This window comes from Lissotriton vulgaris, chromosome 4_1 (assembly GCF_964263255.1).
Source record: "Lissotriton vulgaris chromosome 4_1, aLisVul1.2, whole genome shotgun sequence".
NCBI classification, from domain to species: Eukaryota; Metazoa; Chordata; class Amphibia; order Caudata; family Salamandridae; genus Lissotriton; species Lissotriton vulgaris.
Window position 1 is genome coordinate 1,133,086,005 of NC_141691.1, and position 24,375 is coordinate 1,133,110,379.

General features: G+C 46.2%; 1 protein-coding gene across 2 annotated transcripts in view; it reads left to right on the forward strand.

The window, feature by feature from the left end:
- The window catches only part of TMEM245 (transmembrane protein 245), a 982,890-nt gene that overhangs the window by 663,636 nt on the left and 294,879 nt on the right, over positions 1-24,375 (forward strand). For both annotated transcript variants that reach the window (XM_086965376.1, XM_086965377.1), the window contains one exon: positions 2,889-2,979. In XM_086965376.1, coding sequence (XP_086821502.1) covers positions 2,889-2,979 — 91 coding nt within the window. The remainder of the gene's footprint in view (positions 1-2,888; positions 2,980-24,375) is intronic.

Sequence of the window (24,375 nt, forward strand, 5' to 3'; positions counted from 1 at the left end):
TAAACTGTGCATGTTGTTATCAATTACAATTTTCTTCTAGGCACTCAAAATGGTAGTCAAAGTGGTCGTCAGTTACTGAGACGTAATGCCCCCAAACTAACAGCAGGACAACAAACAGGGGTGGACCTACTACACATACAATTAAACCCTATATCCTACTTGCATTCAAACTTACATACACAAGATAGAACATTCTTAAGGTGGATATTGAAACACATCTTCTGGGAGCATGACCAGACATTTCCCTTTTGTGTAGGCTTAAGGCTCTTATGTCAACATCATTTTTCTAACATCTTTGGCATGGGAGACCACACATAAACCCTTACATCTAAATCCATGGCTTCATGATCAAGCACCTGTTTGGCATAATGAAGTTATAAATACAGGTAGTTTGACTGTTTATTGGGAGGCATCAATAGTAGTTGGTATCAATATTATTGATTAACCACTATCTTACTGTCAACTAAAGTCCTTCCAAGACTCGACTGAATAGTTTATACGCTAGCAAACCCATCACTGGAAATGCTTGTTACTGTCCACTGTCTAAAAGCCACATTGTATCCGAATTCCTACATCTTGTCCATGACCTCAGTACTTGACTACTTACTCTGATGAGGTCAGCATAGGGGGTGGTTGTCTCCGGACTATACAAGATCATGATCGCTTCACCCTTCTCTGCTCCTTTAGATGACACAAAAAGCAATCTATTGTGTACTATGATTTTTTTTAAGAAGACTGGTCCCAACTATTAGTTATGCATCATAGAAGCCTTTGGGAGACCCGCCTTAAATTTTGCTAATTGAATATCCTCAGTCACTTGCATTAGCCACCTCACAGACTACAGATGGCAGGACTACTATGAGAATCTCTGTGGTGGTGGTGTGCAAAGCCTACCTGTGACCTATGCCATATCCAGTGGTCATGTATGTCCTCTGCCTTATACTTAGCAGTAATCTGGAGAGCATATCTGATAATGACAGCCTGATTGCTTCCTCCTGCTAAACTAGATCTACTATGTGATACATCTGACCTACCTGGCCTGACATCATACATATCGAACGCTCTCAGACGCATTGGCGATGGCTAAGGTATGCATACTCTAAATATTAGGGCTCCCCTACTAGGCCGACTTGAGGAGAATTTCTTGTCATGAAAAGGTATATAGACTGCGGGACGGTTATATTTGGCACCCATTTCTAGTTTGTGATGCAAAACAATGTTTGGGATGATGAGGTTTGTAAATGTACTCTCCTTAGATACCATAATGGTGACCTTCAATTAGTTAGGTTGCAGCTAGTTACTTCAAGCATGTGAGTGATGTACATAGAAAAGGTTGAGGCCTAGAAGTTGACGGTAGCATAATGTGACTAGCTCGAACAGATTAGTACTTGATGTATGATTAGAATGGGTGGGACTAATACCGACATGGTCTACGGTTGTGTTGAAAGGCGTTATCTCTTTTATATGGGTTGTGACAAATACACATGATCTCCTACGTGTTTCATATATCTGTTCCTCATATTGATTGATGCTATGTATCCATGTTGGCCAAATATTGACCTTTACTGTCTTCATCTATGAATGGTTGATGCCTACTGTACACTCTATAAATACAGTAAAGAAATTCTTAAAAAAGAAAGAAGAGCCGACCATAAAGAATGGTTCACAAAATTAAAAAATAAATGCTTTATAGTTTCATGAATATGGCAAAAGACGTGGACATGGGATGAGTGATCATAGTGGATAGACTTACACATTTGTGTATTGCCTGATGAATGAGGGCAAAATAAAAAATAAAATTAACACCTGATCTTAAAACATACTGAGCCTCTTTAATAAAGAGTCCTTGCCTCGCAAATGTGAATTGTATTGGGTAATATCCGCTTCTAATTAAGACCAATTTTGATTGAGACGTACATCGGGGAAATTCTTGGATGCCTTTGACAGTCTTCTCTGACAGTAGATGAATTACCATAGAGAAATGGAGAACCGAAATGCTTTTTATTACGATAAAGTCATCATCGCTAACACGGTGAAAAGTACCAGCCTTTTGTTTCTTTTTAATTTCCGTATATATTTAAGACTTTTGAATAAACACCTTGCTTCACCAAGCTGGGCCCGTATTTCCCTGTGTGCGTCATGGCCCACCTTTCTAAAGGTGCACCTGGATCAGACTGGGGTGTTACAATGAATATACTGCCCCCAGGACAACCGCAAACTCATTCATGTCCTGGAGGCTGTGCATTCAGTTAACTACAGAGCGGCTGCTTCCAAGCCATTCCAGTTTGCACAGTCCCATCGCCATCCACATGCACTTCAGAGAGGACACCGAGATCCCACTGCAGGTGGGTGCGGTGAGTCACTGCACCCACCTGCAGGGGGATATGTGTGGTGTCCATGGGACCTCCGCTCCCACCTCCAGAGAGCAGCCCGCGGGGAGTACACTGAGAGCGTGCCACCTTTTTGCGACACACTGTCAGTCAGTGCTCCTCTTGAAGGGCATGATCGCCTCTACGTCCGCATCGTTAATACGGCACTGGTGCAGAGGCAAAGTGATTCCCTCATTTGCATGAGGCCATGTCCCCATGAAAATGAGGGAATGCCCTCTGATGATAGCTCTGGCACTACATGTTCACTAGTGAAATCCTTATTACAGAAGGGGCTGCACAAGCGTCTGTGGCCCCTTCTGGGATACCAAAGTGCCCCGGGGGTGCAAAAAGTGAGCTCACACACCCAAGGTGCAACTTTTTTTAGATAATGAAATGTTAGCAGAATTGAGTTGATGGTGTCTGCATGTATTCTCTCCAGTTGCATTCAGTGCCTGTGAAGCTGTTTGACTAATGTGTTTTTTTTATGTTGCTTGTTAATATTTTCTGTGTTTTGCAAAGCTGGCTTCCCGAAGCTCAAGTGATCCAGAAAGCTCTAAATTCAGCCGCCAGCAACGTGCATCAGTATGGACGAGAGTGGATAACAAACAAGGTACAGCCAGTTTCTTTCCAAACCTTGTTTAGAACGGTGAACATTAACATCTAAATCAGTTACACTGCTGGCTCTTCCTAGCTGCTTCCATTTCTCTCAAAGTTGTAGTCCCTTATTTTTATAGTTGAAAGATGAAGGACCCTTTTGACTTGCTGCCTATGATATTTGATTTTCACTATTATCATAGCAACTGGAATTATGCGATTTTTGCGGATGTGGCATTGTCCGAATGATAATGAATTTGTCACATCCATCCTCAGCTGCATAATGTACAGAAATGCACAAGAAAAGTTTCTAGCTTAAAAGATCAAATGGTACTAAAAACAAGCATTTACAATGCAATGGTCTCGGCATCATTAAAAGTAGAGCTATTGGCATTGCTCATGACATTTCTTTTTTTTTCTTAAATCATAAATAACAGCACTCTGCACTCAACAGCACACACCACTCTGCACCTGCACGCACTGCTCTGCACTCACTACTTTGCACTCACTACTCTGCATTCACTACTCTGCACTCACTACTTTGCATTCTGCACTCACTACTCTGCACTCACTACTCTGCACTCACTACTCTGCACTCACTACTTTGCACTCTGCACTCAATAGTCTGTGCCGCTCGAGATTGCCTGTGTCACTTGGGACTTACGCTCGCTACTGGAGTAGCTGGGAGCCAACGCGCTGCTGGGGTGAATTCTCCTTCCTGGTGAACCGGCTGCAGAGGAGGTGAGAGGCGCGGCGAGCGGGACTGCGAGGTCCAGCATCCCTAGCAACATCGCCAGCTGGTTCCACTTCCCGCCGCGCCGCGCCCCCTCCCAGTGCCACGCCCCCCCGCCCGGAAAGCTCTTCACCTCTCGCGGCCCCCGCTTCGCGGGAGCCGCTCGAGATTGCCTGTGTCACTTGGGACTTACGCTCGCTACTGGAGTAGCTGGGAGCCAACGCGCTGCTGGGGTGAATTCTCCTTCCTGGTGAACCGGCTGCAGAGGAGGTGAGAGGCGCGGCGAGCGGGACTGCGAGGTCCAGCATCCCTAGCAACATCGCCAGCTGGTTCCTCTTCCCGCCGCGCCGCGCCCCCTCCCAGTGCCACGCCCCCCGCCCGGAAAGCTCTTCACCTCTCGCGGCCCCCGCTTCGCGGGAGCCGCTCGAGATTGCCTGTGTCACTTGGGACTTACGCTCGCTACTGGAGTAGCTGGGAGCCAACGCGCTGCTGGGGTGAATTCTCCTTCCTGGTGAACCGGCTGCAGAGGAGGTGAGAGGCGCGGCGAGCGGGACTGCGAGGTCCAGCATCCCTAGCAACATCGCTAGCTGGTTCCTCTTCCCGCCGCGCCGCGCCCCCTCCCAGTGCCACACCCCCTCAGCGTTCTTAGGCGCACCTGGGTACGCGCATCGCGGGACGCGCGCGGGGCGGTCACCGGGGCAAAGAGCGGGCCGTTCTAGGCCGTTAGAGGCCGGCAGAGACCGGACCGGGCCATCCCTCTGACGCTCTCTGCCCCTCAGCCCCTTTATACTTCCCCACAATGGCGACCAGAACCTCAAGGAGTAAGTCTGCTCAACAAGGATTAAGGACTTTGGAAAAATTCTTCCCAAAGGCGAGTATCCAAGCTAGTAAATCTCAATCAGTCACAGAAACGCACCCTGAGATGGGTCCCGAAAGCGTGTTTCTGGAGCAAGGGGATACCTCTACAACAGATGTTACCACACCCATTCCATTGGACGCCACTCATATGTCACTAATGGACAGCATTGATCAGACTATAGAGTCGGTCCTTCAGCAGTTGAGAACTCCCTTAACGCAGAGGGATAGGAACTCCTCCCGTCCATCTGGGACTTCTGATCTCTCTGCCACTCCGGATATTATGGGAACAGACTTGCAGGAAGCGGGGCAGGTTGCCCTGCGCACAGAGCCTGCAGGCAGTGGAATGGTACAACCCCCAAAAAGGAAAAGGTCCAGGAAACTAAAGAAGGCAAAAAGGGCCAAAGTTGATACAATTGAGCCAAACCATGATGTCAGTACAGACATTTCGGCTTCCCCTGAGCTTATTCTGTCAGGGTCTAGGTCAGATCACTCGGGCTCTCCAGCAGCTGCGGCCCCCTCATTGACCTCGGGCCCATTTATCTTTGGTGGGGTAACTTCTAACAGTACTGAGATATTAATCAATTCACTTACAGTAACCATCAAGGAATTGTTAACCCCCATCTCAGCCAAATTGGACGCCATAGAGAACAGACTTAAGGCCTTGGAAAACCTTCATACAAGGAAGAGCCCTGGGCCAGCTACAGATGCCCCCGTGGCTGCCCAGGTCTGCTCTGGGAATAGACCGCCGGCCTCTGCACTGTCCCAGGTCCCTCATATGGCACTGCAGAGCACAATTGGTGCGTCGGCTTCTCAGACGCACCCTGTGCCACCTCCAGCGCCTAGGCCCCCTGTCCCGGCCCCTAGGAGATCTAAGCAACCTCCTGCGCCACAGTCAGGGGTGGCAGTGATCTCTACCAATGGCACTACTGGTGGTACCACTCCCCCCCTTGATAGGCGCAGGGTGGTCAATCTGCCCCCAGAAGCAGTCCCATACACGGCAATCATGGTGGGAGTACCTGAGTTAACTGGCGATACAAGGGAGCCTCAAGACTCACTACGAAATAAGGTTATAGGTTGGCTTAGTATTAACAGGCCGCTGCCACCAAACCTGAAAGGTGAGGTTTTGATGGTTAGGAGGATCCCTTGGATTGGCCTTACCCCAAAGAACAGGGCAGGGGATTGTATTATCGTAAGTTTTAAAAGCCCACATGTCGCCAACTACATTTGTAACTGGCTCGTAAGGCCTGACAAGTCCAATATTGAATTAGTACCCCTATCACACTTCTACCCTAACGCTAACAGCACGGAGGGAGGGAGGGAGAAGGAGTGGACTAGAGTAGGCTTTGCTGTAGATGGCTCACGTTACAGACCAAGGCATTACTTACCACCTGGCCAGGCCAATTTCACTCATCACAACAGATTCTCCTGCTTAGAACAGGTCGACTGACCACAAACCGGGGAGACTTCTTTCAGCCCTGGGAAGATGCTGGGTGGGGTGCAAAGTTGCGGGGGATGGAGCTCAGCCCCCACAACGGAACACGGCCCGCAGGATACCGTTAAAGATCGAACGTTCAACATGAATGATAGTCTGGGTCAACTGGGGCCCCCATCAAACACCGGGTCTGACCATACCCTGCAACCTGGGGTGGCGGAATTGGTTGGGCCATCCGCCACCGCGGTTTGCAGTATTGTTTCCCCAGACACTCACCCACCAATAGCCGCTGTGCAACCTCCTACTGTAGGTCAAGGTACCCTACCATCAGATCCGGGGCTGAGAATTCTTTCCTGGAATGTGGCAGGAATTGCAAACAAGGAAGGCTCACCGGAGTGGGATCAGCTAGTAGGTAGCAGTGACATCCTCCTTTTGCAGGAAACATGGGCGAGGGGCACTCAATCCAGGAGAGGGTTTGAAATATTTGAAATCCCTGCCAAATGGAGTGGGAAGGGGAGGCCGTCAGGCGGCTTGGCAATCTGGATTGCAAGTCACACTGGGTGCCAGGCAGAACAGGTGCTTACGTTCTCACAGGACATTCAGTGTGTCAGGCTCACATGGCCTGGCGTACCACCGTGGGCTATTGTGAATGTCTACTCGAGACCAGTTGCCACGCCAAATGAATCACCGACCCTAAACGAGCTATCCTCCTTTCTGAGTCAACTTCCGGGAGACTTCAAGGTGGTGCTTGGAGGAGACTTCAATTGCCACTTTGAACCCCTGGAAGGCCTACTGGAGGGTGCCCTCACGGCCGAGGATGACTACTGGGGGGTCCCACCCTCGTCTTCCCCCCACCCTAAAGCTTGGTCCCCCCTAGCAATACAACTCATGTCCCTCACCCTGAACTACGCACTGAGGGCTTGTAATGGTCGCACCCCTTCCGATACCCCCTCAGTGTGTACTTTTAACAGAAGGGGCCATGAGTCGAGGCTAGACTATATCATGCTAGATATTATGCTCTGGCCAAAAGTCCTCGACTTTAGGGTAATAAAGAGGTTTGATAGTGACCATAATGCCCTTTGTTTAAACATCCAGTGGCCACTGCCCCCTGTGGGCATATCCGTAGAAAGTGGTGGAGAAGACATGGGGGAATTGCTCCTTACAACAAACAGGCGCCGGGTTAAGTGGGGGAAGCTTGCGAGCTCTGAAGAGGCCATCAGCAAGCTCTATGAGTTGGCACTCCCTAGGTTCATGGAGGTGGACGCACTTCTAAATGTACCTTGTACCCCAGAATACAATGAGAAACTGGGCATCATACATCAGGACTTAGTGAGGGACTTCGCCGAGTTATTTCACCCGGAGATGCCAATCAGCACTCTGCACTCACTACTCTGCACTCTGCACTCACTACTCTGCACTCGCTACTCTGCACTCTGAACTCACTACTCTGCATTCACTACTCTGCACTCACTACTTTGCACTCACTACTTTGCACTCACTACTTTGCACTCACTACTTTGCACTCACTACTTTGCAGTCACTACTTTGCACTCACTACTCTGCACTCACTACTTTGCACTCTGCACTCACTACTCTGCACTCACTACTTTGCACTCACTACTTTGCAGTCTGCACACTCACTACTCTGCACTCACTACTCTCCACTCACTACTCTGCACTCACTACTCTGCACTCACTACTTTGCACTCTGCACTCACTACTCTGCACTCACTACTCTGCACTCACTACTCTGCACTCACTACTCTGCACTCACTACTCTGCACTCACTACTTTGCACTCTGCACTCACTACTCTGCACTCACTACTCTGCACTCACTACTCTGCACTCACTACTCTGCACTCACTACTTTGCACTCTGCACTCACTACTCTGCACTCACTACTCTGCACTTACTACTCTGCACTTACTACTCTGCACTTATTACTCTGCACTCACTACTCTGCACTCACTACTCTGCACTCACTACTCTGCACTCACTACTCTGCACTCACTACTTTGCACTCACTACTCTGCACTCACTACTCTGCACTCACTACTTTGCACTCTGCACTCACTACTCTGCACTCACTACTTTGCACTCTGCACTCACTACTTTGCACTCTGCACTCACTACTCCGCACTCACTACTCTGCACTCACTACTCTGCACTCACTACTCTGCACTCAATACTCTGCACTCAATACTCTGCACTCACTACTCTGCACTCACTACTTTGCACTCTGCACTCACTACTCTGCACTCACTACTCTGCAATCACTACTCTGCACTCACTACTCTGCACTCACTACTCTGCACTCACTACTCTGCACTTACTACTCTGCACTCACTACTCTGCACTCACTACTCTGCACTCACTACTCTGCACTCACTACATTTCACTCACTACATTTCACTCACTACTTTGCACTCACTACTTTGCACTCACTACTCTGCACTCACTACTCTGCACTCACACTCTGCACTCACACTCTGCACTCACACTCTGCACTCACACTCTGCACTCACACTCTGCACTCACACTCTGCACTCACACGTCTGCACACTCACTACTCTGCACTCACTAGTCTGCACACTCACTAGTCTGCACACTCACTCTGCACTCACTACTCTGCACTCACTACTCTGCACTCACTACTCTGCACTCTGCACTCACACTTTGCACTCACAACTCTGCACTCACACTCTGCAAAGCGCGTCAATTATAATATTTTTTCATGAACTTCCTTTAAAACACACCTTTCTGCAGTGTTGTGTCTCCATTGGCGCACGCACCGGAAGTCAGGCAATATTGCATGTGACTGGGGCGGGGCGGCGTCCGGACAGGAAAAGGAGGCAGGCGGACTAAATGCGTATCGCGGCCCGGGCAAACGAACGGTCCGTGAATGATTACGCTGCCCGTTGAAAACATTTCCCAGGTAAGAGAAGCATTATGCCCCCCAAATAGTCTGAACATCTGCAGACAGGGACGCGTAGACAGCGTGTACACTTGTTCACAGCCTCACACTTCGTATAACTTTTTGAGAGCTACGCCTCGCCAAGCAAAGCCCGTGTACGTAGCATTGTTTAAAAAAAACACAGCGCGATCCTGTAATCAAAGTGCCTGGCCATTGTGTCTTCAATAAATTTAATTCTGGCGACCTTGTTTTCTCTGCTATGTATCGCAACTTTAATGCATAGTGAGGCGCGGCTGGTGCACTGATCAGGATGGCAGCAACCGTAAGAGCTCTGTTACGGCATGGAATTCAAATCTAATATACAGTTACATACAGTGAGAGTTAGCCAACGGGAACCTCTCCGGATGCATTCAATACAGCCTGCAGTATCAGCATTCTTTACATTATGGAGCCTGTTTGTGTGCGACGGGGGGGGGGGGGAGGAGCACTCATGTGTGTGCGCGTGTGTACGTGTGGGGGGGTGTCTGTATGTGCGTGCGTGCATGGGCGCTGGTGTGTGTGTGTGTCTGTGTGAATGCACGACAGCAGCTGCCCACAGCGAGCGCGTGCGCGTTTCGAATCACCTCCAAGGCGATGCGCGCGGCCAGGAGTGTCTCCTGGGAAGCACACACGCTAACAATAGGTTCTCGACGAGAACGTGCTTCCGCGCGTTTAGCCGAGACCTAATGAATTGGCGTGTTGCAGCGCAGAGAAAGGCCTATCTCACAGGTTGACTGGTCAACTTTCCGTTGCTTATTGCAATGTTTTGATTTTAAACTGCCAGTAGTGAGGAAAACCCCTATGAGCAAACAGTGTTAAAAAGTGTCAATATGGCAAAATACTTTAGCAATACTGTCACAAAATGTGACTCACCACGCTGCTTATTTTGCTGTTTGTTGCCGCATAATTCAGTGAACCCTGCTGCATAATTTTGTCCTCCCCTGCCACATAATTCCACTTTATTTTGGTGTGGTTGTTTGCATGTTCACATACCCCAGCTGTCCTTGGAACAGAACACCCAGATACCAGCGGCCATAATATATAAACAGTGCATTTTCATTGTTTGTGCCAGGCGCACCTTTTAAAATGTGCAACCAGCGCAAGCAGTTAAAATGTGCCATGTTAGCATGAATGCTCTACCCCCAAGGCAGCCGTGAACTTGCGATGCCTTGGGGCAGGTGCATTTCTGTGAAAAACTGAGCAGCTGCTTTGAAGTCGCTCTGTGTTTCTCAGTGTTGGAAGAAACCTGTCTGCACTTTTAAAAGGGATTAGAGATCCCCTTGCAGGCGGGTGAAAAGAGTGGCTGCACCCACCCACAAGGGAATGTCTGGAGAGTCCATGGGACCCCTTTTGCCCCCGCCAGAGGGATGCTATCAGGGGGCACACTGACAGTGTCCCACCTTTTAGGTGGTGCAATGTTGGTGCGCGTCCTGACACCTTCTTTGCCTCTGCGCCCACTCTTGTAATACGGCACAGGTGCAGAGGCAAAGGGATTCCCTCATTTGCATAAGGCCACAACTCCACACAATGAGGGAAAACCCTCTGAAAATGTTGCCGACATTTTATGTGCATCAGTGCCATCAGTATTACAGAATAGGCCACACAAGCGTCTGCGGCCCCTTCCGTAATACCAAAGAGCGTGGAAAGCGGGCACAAACGCTTGTTGCACCCCCGGGGTATTTCCATAATACGGCCCCAATGAGGCACAACCCTTGGAAGCACTAATGAGTAACTAGTTTATAAGTAGTATTGCTGTGGGAACGACATCCATCGTTCCTTAGACAAAGGTGAATCCTCTCTACTAATCCTCCTTGACCTCTCGGCCGCCTTCGACAAAGTCCATCATCCCACCCTTCTTAACACCCTCGAAGCTAGCTTCGGTCTCAAGGGCACCGTACTCAAATCTCATTCCTTCAAAATAGATCCCAACAAATTAAGCTCAGTCACTGCCTCTCCAAGCCCAAACCTGTCTCACTTGGTGTTCCGCAAGGCTCTATCCTCTTCCCTACCTTATTTAACCTATTTATGGAACCTCTCACCCTCATCCTCAAACCAACTAAACTATGCTATTACCTCTATGCTGACGACACCCAACTTTACTACAGGATTAAATCTCACAATGACATCCTCCACCTAAATGAGACCCTGATTAAAGTACAAGCTTGGTTCCATCCTAATCATCTCAAACTTAACCCTAAAAAAACTGAAATCATCCTTTTTACTCCCAAAATTAACTCCCTCCCCATTCATATTTGGATTAAGGATATAACAGCTATCAACTGCTCCCTCTCCCCCTCGAATTCTGTCAAATCCTTAGGCATCAGCATTTAACCTGAATCTCATCCCACACATCAAAAATGCTGCCACGGGTGCCCTCTTCACCCTCCACCACCTCAGAAAACTCAAACCTTTCATACCTTTCATAGTGGCCCATGGTATGCTTAAAAAATACAGTGGATAATCTAAAAGAGCAATACATGTGCATCAATATTATCCCTAGGTCAGGTCGACATGTTTCAGCTCAGTAGAAAAAATGTTGGAGTTTTCTTCAGGACCTATGAAATAAGTGAGTAAAGTGCAGAGTGTAGAAGTGAGTGGTAATAATAAACCAGGTGTGTAGCGCAAATATACACTCTCGCTAAGGTGTGTTTACCATGCGTAATTCAACTGACCTTCAAGATTTAGCGATAGTAAAAAATGTTTTAATGAAAATCGTTATTCACGAAAATTCCATGTCCGTCATATCCAGGGCGGGAAGACCTCCTATTAGGTACTTTTTGTCTCCGAGCTTCTTCGCTGATCAACTTGTATTGGCGTCCACTGCAATTTTTAAGCATACCATGGGCCACTGGAATAAAGTATCATATAGTGAGTTTCCCATAGGTATTTTTAATATTCACCACTTTCACTACTGCATCACTCATAAACCGAACCAAAACCCGCTCCACTGCAATCCGGTGTCGCAGCACAGTTGGGTAGCATTTGGCTACCCAACTTGGAACCCGATGATGAAGCATGACACCAACCAGATTGGTGTGTGAGGATTTTTTTAAACAACCTCTGTGATGTTTTGACACCATCTTTACTAATTGGTCACTCTCTTAAGTGGACCATTTCCTTTGATTTTGCGATTACTACATAGGGACAAGGACGACCCATGCAAAAATAGTCCTACCTCTCTTGTTTGTTTTTTAAAGTGCCAGACATATAGGCAGGCGCAAGCACCAACCTACTCGGAGGGGCAGCAGACTCTGGGGGAGTTTACTTCAAAGGAGGGATAATCATAGAAGGCCCAGTAATGCATATGGTAACATGCACAATGCCGGAATACCTGCAACTAAGTAAAAATATGCCAAATTGGTGAAATACCCGTTGGAACAGAAGTAAAGTTTGGTGGTAAGAGAAGGAACCATGCTTCTTTTTAAAGACTGGGATATGCCTACACCTGTTAGATGTACACGTCATGAGTGAGGTAAGAAGTGGAACAGCAACCAAAGTTGACAAACTGAGCAGAAAATACACAACATTTAAAGGCCCACATTTATCCTACTCCTGCTATCTTAAAGGACTTCAAATTTTGAGCAAGAGTGTGTGCCCAAGCTGTCGAAAGCTACCAAAGGTGAATGAGTGGCAGTTGGACACTAATTCAGTCATGTCTCAAACTCTAGTTAAACTGATACCATGCACAGGACAAGGTGAGCCAAGTAGTGCTTTGTAGTTTGTGACTGACGGAAGAATAGAGAATCAGCCCATCCTATTTTCTATACTTTCTTTTGGATTCCAGCGACACTTGAACGTTCTGGTTTGCATGAGGAAGCATCCACCTGCACTTCTTAAAGCATTACTTAGATTTGGTAGGGCTAATTTTCCAATCTTAGACTATCTATTTCTGATCTTGTGGAGGGGATAGATTGAAGAAACGTTGGTTTGAATAACTTCAGTTGATTGAGACTGTTGGTACACCACAAGGGTAGTGAAGTAAACAGGAAACCCTGGTTTGATCTTGCGTGTTCAGAGGCACATGAAAAACTTAAAATTGGAGCTAAAGAGTATACCTAGGAATCCTTTGGAGGTCCAGCGTAAGAGACGGCTGTACAAGCTTGCAATAGTAAATTGCAAAAGGAGCTTAAAAACGGAGGCTTGGGACAAACTGCATGACGACATTTGCAATAATGACCCTAGCGCATTCTGGCTTGTAGTTAACTCACCTTTTCTTAGTAAGGATAATAAGCCTAAAGTAAAGGTGGCAGTGAATGAAGATGACTGGTTATCATATTTCTCTAAACTATACCAAGACCCTACAAAGTGTGCTGGTAATAAGATAAGAGGCCCCATTGATGGATAGTACTTCTCCCAGTGAGGAATGTGATTGGCCAGATCTCTATTTCTCTTTGGAAGAAGTTACCCTGGCCTTGAGCTAGAGTAAGGGGGGGTAAAGCACTGGGACCTGACGGGATTCCCATTGATTTTTTCTAAGGCTAATTTGGAGATTTGGGGCCATATTTTGGCCATTGTTTTTAAATCATGTCAGAGTATAGGGTATCCTTCCTCATGGTCAGAGTCCCATATAGTACCAATATATAACAAGCATTTACAATGCAATGATCTCAGCATTGTTAAAGTTAGAGCTATTTGCATTGCTCATGACATTATTTTTATTTATGTTTTTGTTTTTAAAACATAAATAAATGGCATTGTCAATTACAATGCCAATAGCTTAATCGCTCGCAAATGCGAGACCTATTGCTTTTGCACTCACACAGAGCCACATACACAAAGCCACCCACCCACACATAGAGAGCCACCCACACAGAGTAATTCACATAGAGCCACCCACCCACACACAGAGCCACCCACACACAGACACCCACACACAGAGACACACACACAGAGCCACCCTCACACACAGAGCCACCCACACACACAGAGCCACCTACAAAAAAGCTACCCACAGAGCCACACACACAGACGGAGCCACCCACACACAGACAGAGCCACCCACACACAGACAGAGCCACCCACACACAGACAGAGCCACCCACACACACACATACAGAGCCACCCACACAGAGACACCCACACCCACACACAGAGCCACCCACACACACAAGCGACTGGAGGGGGGTGTTAAAGTTGGCAGAGGGCACAGAAAGGACAGAGGTGACTGGCACCCATGCTCGAAGCGAGTGGAGGGGGTGTTACGGTTGGCAGAGGGCACATAAAGGACAGCGGTGACTGGCACCTACGCTCCAGTCGAGTTTGGCGGATGCTAGGGTTGGCAGAGGGCACAGAAAGGACAGGGGTGACTGGCGCGAGTGGTGGAGGGAGAATGCTAGGGTTGGAAGAGGGCACAGATGACATTAAGGGGATGTACGTGTGCGGCTGGGTATGTGGGACTCGGCCTGGTGACTCTGCCAGCCCACTTCGGCCTCCCTCGTGCCACAGTTGGCAGGCACACACTCTCCTTCCGTCCTCATCCCACGGTAGCGCCCTCAGCGGTGACAGTGTTAACGCGCAGAGGCCAGAAGGAAAGGCCTGGAAAGCCGAGCCCCGGCGTGTCGCGGCCCAGCAGGCCCTGCTTTATTTATAACCACAGGAACATTTGAAATATATGTGAACGCTGCTTCCTCGCACCCCTGCCTGCTGCTGCGCTCCAGAGCGCAGCACTGGACCCAAAACAACAAACACACCAGCAGAGCTGCAGCAGTTCGCGGGCACACCTATGCACGAGTCCCGGCACCGCGTGCACACCTATGCACAAGTACCAGTACAGCGTGCACACCTAGGCATGAGTAGGGGCAACGCGTGCACTGTAGGAGCCCGCCTGCACACCTTTGGGGACTTCACCCGTGGACTTCTTGCCTCGAGGTAAGGAAGGCTTGGTAAATCTACAACAAAGTTTTAAGGTGGCAGCGCGTTGCAGATTTTAAGACCCTCACCTGCACGTTTCGGAACCTCCTTAAGTTACTTGTGGCTGAGACGAGCGACACTGCACACTGATTGAAGCAACACGTGGGGCGCCTTGAAGTTACGATTCTGCTTTCTGGGCGCTTCAGGGCTTTAGATGCTGTTTCCCGACTAGCTGCTGGTACAATGCCTTGCGTAAGGGTATCAGAGATTTTAGATTCCTTACAAAATTAAAATGGCTTTCCTTAGATTAATAAAGTGCATAATATTAGAGCGAGACTATAGGAAGCGAATGTGAAGGGGGTTTGATTCATATTCATTTGCGCATGCATATCTAACTATCTGACCACTAAAAAGGCAACTTTCAAGACAGAAGGGCCGACTCACAGATAAAAGCGATCTCATGCCACGCCAATCACTGAATGCTCCTTAACGAGTGAACATCACGCGAGGGACACGTGTCTGCTCACGCTGCCTGCACGCGCCAGTCGGCCCTCTAATTGGTTAATAAGGAACACCAATGGTTAATAAGGAACACCAATCAGAGAGCCAACTTGCGTGTGCAGGCAGCGTGATGAGGGGCGTGCTCTCTACCGATGACGTCAGGTAGAGAAAGAACAGCAAAAACACACCCCTCTATCCCAAAAAGACGGGGCTTGAACAGAGTGATGCCCCTCTCCTCCAATGGCGGGCCTCCATTTAGGAAGCCAGCCAATGGAGAAGAGGGGCGGGTTAAAGCCCCCTATACTGTAAACATAAAATCTCGGCTGCGCGACACTGCTGTGCAGTGTACGCTAGGCCGAGACTTAAAAATTGCCTTACTCCTCCTTTGTAGATTTTGCTATGGTACTATAAACTGGACGCCAAAGGGTTTCTGGTAAACTGGATTAGGCCCATTTGTCCAGTGGACAAAAAAACACGTAAACGTGTTTCACATGACCCCAAACAATATGTCCTAGGCATGGGCGACATAAGTTGCACACACATTTGAGCTCATGAGTAAACAAGAGAGGTGGTCTTGTTCCTGTTTTACAGTATCCAACTGAGAAAAGTGAAATGGAGTTGTAAGTAGGAGTTATTTATCCACTGTAGGTTATGAGGCCAGAATCTGGCCCTTAAATTACGGTGTAACAAAGTGGAATAGAGTTAATATGTTTGACCTTCCAATATCTGGCAATTCAGATAGGGTAGCAGGGGAAGTAGGATGAATGAATAAAGAAGTGGAAAAGTCAATTTAGTCATGGCTAGGGAATCACAGAAAAAACTAATAAGAAGAGATAGGGGAGGGGAAACTACTCAAGATAGGGTTCACTCCACCATCAGGTTATGAATGGCAAAAATAAATAAACATACCTCATGGGTCATTCAAAATATGGAATAGTGGCTTACACAGCTTTACTATGGTCATTACATACTATACTGGGTTGGGGAGTTAAAAGAGGGTCCCACAAAGGCTCATCTTAGTCCCAATGTTAGGGGGTTCTCTGTCCAAAGCAGTACATGACGTGGGGTGTTGGGTGGGAGGCAGAAGAGATGGAGCAGGCCAGATATCTGCAACTTAATAAACTCAGACGGAAACACACTTTAAGAATTCATGACAGAATTTATTGACTTCCAGAAATTAATTCATCAAACTTGTGTCACAATGGTTAGTCAAGCTGAATATACATAGGTAATTACACACAGTTTGAAGCAATGTTTTCGTTCTGTAACGGTCATTGTGGTCGACGCTCTTCTCCTCTCTTTGGGCAGTAATCAAATCTGAGGGATTTAGGGTTACTATGAATGTGAAGCAATGAGGTAGAACTTACAAATTCATGACGAATTCAAGTTTATTTAAAATAGCCTAAACACTAATTGCCTACCACAGCAAGATCCATAAATTCACTTTATGTGGAACACATACTTTAGAACACAAGTTAAAGCTCTGCAAGAAGTACAGATAATGGAAAATTAACGCAACAAAGTGAGAATTCCGTTTACAAAAGGTGATGAGACCTATATCTAAGAACAGTTCCTAACAGGATAGTGGATTGAACAGAACAGGAAAGAAGATACAACAGCATAATAGATCATAATAACAAGCTATGTCAATCGCAAGTACAATTGCAATCATTAAACAAGGTTTGTGCAGAAAATGCCCCCGGAATCCCTCTGCGGCCGCACCGGAAGTCAGGCAAGGTCGCCTGTGACGGGGGCGGGGCCTCGACCGGAAGAGGAGGCAGGCGGAGTCAATGCGCCTCGCGGCTCGGGGCTCCTGTGAGCGGTGGAGAGCCCCGGAGCCGCTAGCAGGAGGTTGCGCGCCACGTGCTGAGAGCGGAGTTCCCCGAGATTGGCCCGGTAAGTTCAAAAGGGCTGGGGGGCTTGGTGCACTCGTGTGTGTGTGTGTGTGTATCTATGTGTGCGACGGGGGCGGGGGGGGCCTTGGTGCACTTGTGTGCGCGCGCATGTGTGTATGTGTGGGGGGGTGTCTCTGTATGTATGTATGTGCGTGCGTTTGCCCTTGTGTGTGTGTTTCTGTGTATGCGCATGCGTGTGTTGTATTGGAGCTGCGCGCATTGCAAGAAACTTGCAACAGCGCTCGTACTTGTGCGCGTGCAAGTTTGAAATCGCCTCCAAGGAGATGCGCGCGGCCAGGATTGTCTCCTGGAAAGCAGACACGGCGACAATAGGTTCTCGGCGAGAACGCGCTTACGCGCGCTTAGCCGAGACCTAAAAAAGGAGACCGTGAATCACCTGCTAATTGCAGGCCCATCTCCTTGCTAGTTTCTTTGGTTGAGGTTGTGGGCTGTATAATTTTAAGCAGACTCGAAGTTCCGGGGATACCAATAACATATTTTCTGATTTACAATATGGCTTCTGAAAAGATTCAAGGACCATGGATCAAGCCATCAACTTAAACCTGATCATGAGCAGATATGCCCGCATTAAAGGAGGTAATTTGTTTTTTAAATTTTGTCGATCTCTCGACTGCTTTTGATTCAGTAATTCATGATAAACTCTGGTCCGTTTTGACCTTTTGGGAAAATTACCAAGCAATCATTAGCTTTCTGAGACACCTTCACTCCACAAGCTGCACCAAGGTTTGCTTTGGTATTAACGGTGAATGCACCCGTAGTTTCAATATCGGAAACGGAGTTCGCCAAGGGTGAGTGCTTGCACCATTTTTGTTTAATCTGTAAATTAATAACCTAGGTGATACCCTTGCCAACTTACTTTTTTATTTGCCACAAATTAAACATCGTCCAATCTTGGGCCTGCTTTACGCGGACAACGCGGTTCTTATGGCACGTACCCCAGTGGCCCTACAGCAACTTCTTGATCATTTTGTGCGCTTTATGGATCATATGGGGCTGAGACTTAATATCAGTAAAACTTACGCCATGAAGGTAGGCAAAAGCTCCACCAAAAAGCACAATATCTATGTAGGACCAGACGTAATCCCTCTAACTCCTACATTTACCTATTTGGGTATTTTATTGGACTGCAAGGGGAATTGGAAAAGCGCCATTAAGTCGAAAAAATTGGAGTTTATCAGATCTATTGCGGCCATGTTGTAAACTTGCAGAGAGAAATGTTAAAGATTTACAATGCAAAACGTAGAACTGTCGCAATGTATGGCTCGGAGTTGTGGGGTTATACGAATCTGGAATCGCTTCAGGAGATTGAAAATGCTTTTTAAAAAAATCTTTTGGCACTCTTGTCTAGCTATTTAAATTTTGTGTGCCACTCTGAACTGTATACTAAATATCTAGCCGACCTGATAAGAATACAGCCAGTCCTTCTTTGGCACAAGATTTGGACTTCGGACCAACTGGAATTTAATCGCTCTTTGGCCAAGAACTGTTGTGACTCCGATCACGTATTAAATGTCCATTGGAAGTACGTTAAGAATTTTATGGTAGGTATCAGTCACCCAGAATGTTTTAACAACCGTATTCCCTGTATACCATTACTAGTAATGCACTTAAATTAGAGTTTCTAAATCACCTTGAAGATCTGAGACTATCAGTGGAACTAACTAAACCTTCAGTCCACCATAACTAAATGATTTTAACCACTTGCTCAATGTAACCGTATCTTTTTAATGTTTTAAATGCACAAGAACGATTTGTTTTAACACGTTTTAGATTAAATATTTATTATCGCCTGATGACTTTTCCAAGTTTTAATAATTGGTCAAAGAACTTAATGCTATGTCCTTGTGACAATATGTCCAAACTATCAACAATTCACATTTTGTTCTTTTCTAAACTATATACTGATCTGAGGAGATTTTTTATCGTCCCTATTTTGAAATCTTTACATTTTAAGCAATGCAGACCAGAATTTTTATATTTTCAATTACTTCTTAACAGGTTCACATGTGTGGGACTAGCAAGGTTTCTGAGGTCTGTATTATCGAGAAGGAGAGGCCTTGCATTATTTTAAACTGTGATTGTTTTTAGAGAGATATATCCTTCCCTAACAACTGAATTGTATAGGAATGTATTTTGTCACAAAACGTGTTTTTCTTGAATTAGTGTGCCTTTATGATCCTTTTATGCAAGGTTGAATAAAGTTAATTGAATTGATTGTGACATGACTGTTCCTCTTCCTCTTCTCCTTTCCCATGTCATCCCTATCTAAACTGTGCTGCAATCATTGATGCAGCAAACACATTACCGTTTTGCGCTGAGAAGAACACGTTGCTTCCTTTAGCTTCTATTGTGTTCTTAGAACGTCTTTTATTAGGCTGTACCTGAATGTGAGGTTTTTCTTACACTTGAAAGAAGGTCGATTGTCTCACTAACTTGTCCCATTCCTCACCAAGTTGATTACAGCTAAGAGATGCTTCTTTTTTACATCTGTGAGCAGAGATTTATTGTACACAAGATGGAATATCAAGGAAGGAATTATTGAATGGCTGAAGCGTCTAAAATACTAGAATAATAGAGGAATGATAAGTAACTTGTGCTTTTCCTTGCATCCCAATAAACTTCATAGATACATGTTGGAACAAGCATTTGCAATGCAATAGGTCTCGTATTAGGAAAGTTTGAGCTATTGGTTTTGTGAATGACAACATTTTTATTTAGGTTTTGTTTTTGAAAATAGCGAAATTAATAGCATTGTCATTTACCATGCCAATAGTTATAACTTTCGCAAATGTGACACCTATAGCATTTGTAATGCATTATGTGTTGTATTTACGTGACTTACATGTATTGATATTACAAATAACAATAGTGTTTAATTTTTTTAAAATAATTAATACTTAAATAAAAGGCCACTTAAATGACAGACCCCCTGGCTACAGTTAGAAACACCTTTTTTGCAAACCTGGGTCGAGAAAAAAAAAAACGGAGCATTGAACCACTAGTCAACATTATTGAAGGTCCAATTCCATGACGTTGAGCAGACAATGTCTGTATGGGTTAACTTTACAAGCAAGCATGAGATGAGGTTAGAGAAAAACAACTGAAAGGGAAACCAATAAAACATGTCTTTTGTTTCAGAACATATTAGCAATAATTTGCCAAATTGATAGAACACCACAACAGGTATGAAAACCTGATTCTTCTGACAGCAATAAAAAAAAAACTCCTTAAAATTAAGATTGGTATACAGCTGCCGGATAAAGACTTTCAGGTGGGGGCGTTAAATATTAGACTGCAGAAAATAAATTCCAACTAAATGTTCGCGCCCTTATGAAGCTGAAAGGCATGGAAGCCCTTGAGACACTCTCCTAAGTGTTACGTTCAAATAATGAGCCGTTCCTCCTAATCTGCAACGTAACTGGAGAATGTGAAGTGACTCGATACCGTGAAGCCCACCTCTGAGAATAAATGAGCATACGGGTGGTATTGAAGAAAACGAATTCGTCATATCAATGTTCTTTATGAGGTTTTGCTTACCTAGGAAGCGATCATTAATGTGCGAATGGGTAGAATGTATATCTGACAGGAAGGCCCAGCACCCGTTGCAGGTAAGTGCAATAACGCAAAGCGAAAGTGCTTGAAAATCAACAAAATTGGTTAACGCCATTCAGCAAAGTAGGATAATGCATTGAAAGCCAAAGATTCCTGAAATATTGTTTTGCTTTTAAAAGCGGAGACCTGGTGAGTATTTCTCGCACTGTGCCCCTTTAGAATGATGCTTAGGTGTACCGAGCCCTCCTGGGGTTTGGGTGAACAGAGAGCTCTGTGGAAGGTAATGGGCACAGGCGACGGAAATATTTTATTATTCTCAGTCTGAGTACTAAGAATGCCGGACTCACTGTGAGAACAGCCGAGGCAGCATCTGTGATTCATTTGGACAGTGGCTGTCATGAAGCCCTGCAAATGGCTGGGGGAGTCTTATCAGCAGGCCTTGGGATACCTGTTAGAGACAGACACTCTCAAGTGACACACCGAGTCCAAGTCCAACACACACACACCATTGCACGCACACACACACACACTATTGCGCACACACACACACACCATTTCACGCACACACACATAATGCACGCAAGCAAATAGAACTGCTTATATCAAAGTATAGAAATCACAGACAAAATGTCGCAAGCTCTCCTTCCCCAGGCATGTACCGGTTCGGCTCCTCAGCTGCTTGTTTAGCAGTAATTAAAACTTTGGGTGCAATGTTTACCTCGGGTTCCATCACAAACCACCGGAGCGCATGGTTTGCACAGAGCCAGCCTGCAGCCGGTTATGCTGCAGTGTCCCATGACCGCTCCACCTCGCAATGTTGTTCTAATCTGCAGCCTCTGATATAAGAGACACAGTACCTTACTCGACTGGCATTACAAGTACAACAGGTATGGCCAAGGAAAATATACAACATGCGGGAAATACGGGCGTCCACATTTCAGACGCAGCTTGGCTTTTGAGCTGTGTTTTCAGCAGGGGCTGGGGAAATCCAAACGGCTCGGTACAGATGCATTCTAACTGGGCCTGATTTCAACAGGAAAGTTTTCAAGATCTCACTTAGACGTGTGGAATGAAAACAAATAAATAAATAAATAAACCATTACGAGTTACCAGGAACAGTGCAAAGGGTTTCACGGCTCAAATGGCAGTCTGCGTCGTCCGGCGGCGGCGGCGGAGGAGGGGGCGGGGAGGGGTGCTGTGACGTCAGCCTCGTTCTCGGAGTCCATTGGCCCCGGCCTCGGATCTTCCACGCGCTGGAAGGCGGACATAATTCACAGTGACGCGGGCCAGACTGGCGGTAAGTGGGACGGGGGGGCGGTGCGCTTGTGTGTGCGACGGGGGAACGTGTGTGTGTGTGTGTGTGTGTGTGTGCGCGACGGGGGTCTCTGTATGTGTGCGTGTATGTGCGCTCCTGTGTGTGTCTGTGTGTGCGCATGTGTGCAGGGGGAATTGTGCCTGTGTATGTATGCGCTTCCCGGGAGACAGACACGGCGAGCGCGTTCGCGCGCTCGTGGCCTGCGCCGATCGCCTTTTGAGAGATGCGTGCGGCCAGGTGCTGTCTCCTGGGAAGCAGAGTCAGTAACAATAGATCTCGGCGAGTACAGCACTTACGCGCTGTATCGCTACGAGACCTAAAAAACATGCATTGAGATCGTAAAAAGCGAGGTAATAAACTACATCTACTGTAGGTCTAGATAAAAATGGTCCTCCGTGTATCCTGGCCCAGCCAGGTGTCACTACTGGTGCAAATGTCCTTTTCATACTGTTTGCAGAAAGCATGCGCAGCCCTGAAGGAAGCTTTTACCATTCTATCAAAAGATAATTTTTTTTAGGTATTAAAAGTGGAGTTGGCCCAACACCATGAGTATAAAAATGCTTAGAAGAGGGAGTTCCTTGGAAAGTAAGATATTTCAAAATTCACTTTACAAAAATGGCTTTTGCTGTTTGTTGCCCAGGTAATGACTTCAATCGGAATATGCAAACGTGAACATTCTATCAAATGTTCTGTATCTCTTTAAATAGAGCTGTGCATCTCAGTACTTCCAAAATATGAAGAGTAATGTTAACTTGAGGAGAAGGTTTCCCAGAAACAGTGGGGATTGGAATAGTTTAAGTCAAGTGAAACCCACCTACTACTTTAAGCAAAAAGAGGCTTGACTCTGTAACACACATTTACACTCTATGCAAACCGTAAAAGGCTCCTCTGTCTAGAGCCTACAGCTTTCTTCTTGCTGAATGGGCATCATGGATGTATCCCAGGCATGGACATGACCACTTTTGGAAACTTTGCCATGTTTATTGGGTAACGATATCATTGTATAAACTCACCATGATAGGCTTGGATGCGGGTAAGGTATTTGATTAGAAGAGTGGAAATTCTTCTGAAAGTTTGTGGCCATATTTAAAATCCTGACCAATGCATCTACTGCATTAAACAAGTGTATCAGGAGACAAGAGCCTATGTATCTGTAGATGGAAATCAGTGCGTTAATGTGACCCAAAAGATCTCTGTTTTCACTGTTGAAGAGCTAATTTAGGGATCATATCCATCCAAGAAAAAACAAATGGTGTAAATATTTATATTAGCCTTATTTGGGGGCCACTACCACACCACACCTTCTGTTCTACATGACTTACTTTGTTTTGTATGAATGTGTCTGCCTTTCATTGCCATCTTGTGTCATATCACAGTATTCATGCATAACGTTTGCAACAACATTGGTATATGTAAACCATTGTCCTTTCCTATGCATAGATTGAAACAAGTGCCCCATGACAAAACATTTCACTCAAGGTATTATATGTTGTTCCTATAAATACATATTGCAATACACCAGTTAAAGAGCCTGGCACCTCCTTTTGCATCACACTTTGGATTTAAGCTCAACTCGGATAAAATCCAGCTACTGGGGATTTGCAAATCAAAATTCAGGATCAGAGCATGGTAATGACTTTAAGGTACCATTGGAAACATTTGCAGAGAAGCATGATACAATTAAAAGACGTTGGGGGGGGGGGGGGAGGGGGTTGAATTTGAAGCTAAGCCTTTAGGTCCTGTAGAAGATTAACTTTATTTTCCATTCTTCATTAGCGGGTGAAATAATACGGTTCTGCAAGGAGCGCAATTGTACTCTGTGGTGAAATGCATCTTTAGGTATGACTAGCCCCATCTTTTTGAACTAATAGTGCTGGTTTATCGACTCTGAGAGTCCACTGGCTCCTGCTAACCAGACCTCAGGGCCTGTGCCCTGACCCTAAAATGTGTATGTTACATTGGCTTATACCAAAACGGGTATTACTTACCTGTAAGTCCCTAGTTTGTTGTGCTTAGGGTACCCAGGGCATGTAAGTTAGAGGGTCGCCCCATGGTTTGCAGCACTGGTTGTGCCACCCTGGGGATGAAACCGGCTAATACAAGTCTCCCAGTTTGCCATTGTAGACCGGAAGAGCAGTTTTAAACTACCAGCCCATCTGTGCCATTTAAAGCAATAGCAAAGCCAAACCTCCATCTGCTTTATGTGTAAGCCACCCGTATGGCAGGTCTAAGGAGCGCTAAGTAAGGCAAGGTGCAGCTTATTTCATGAGCAGAACATGTAAATTACATGTTCTGACAGTT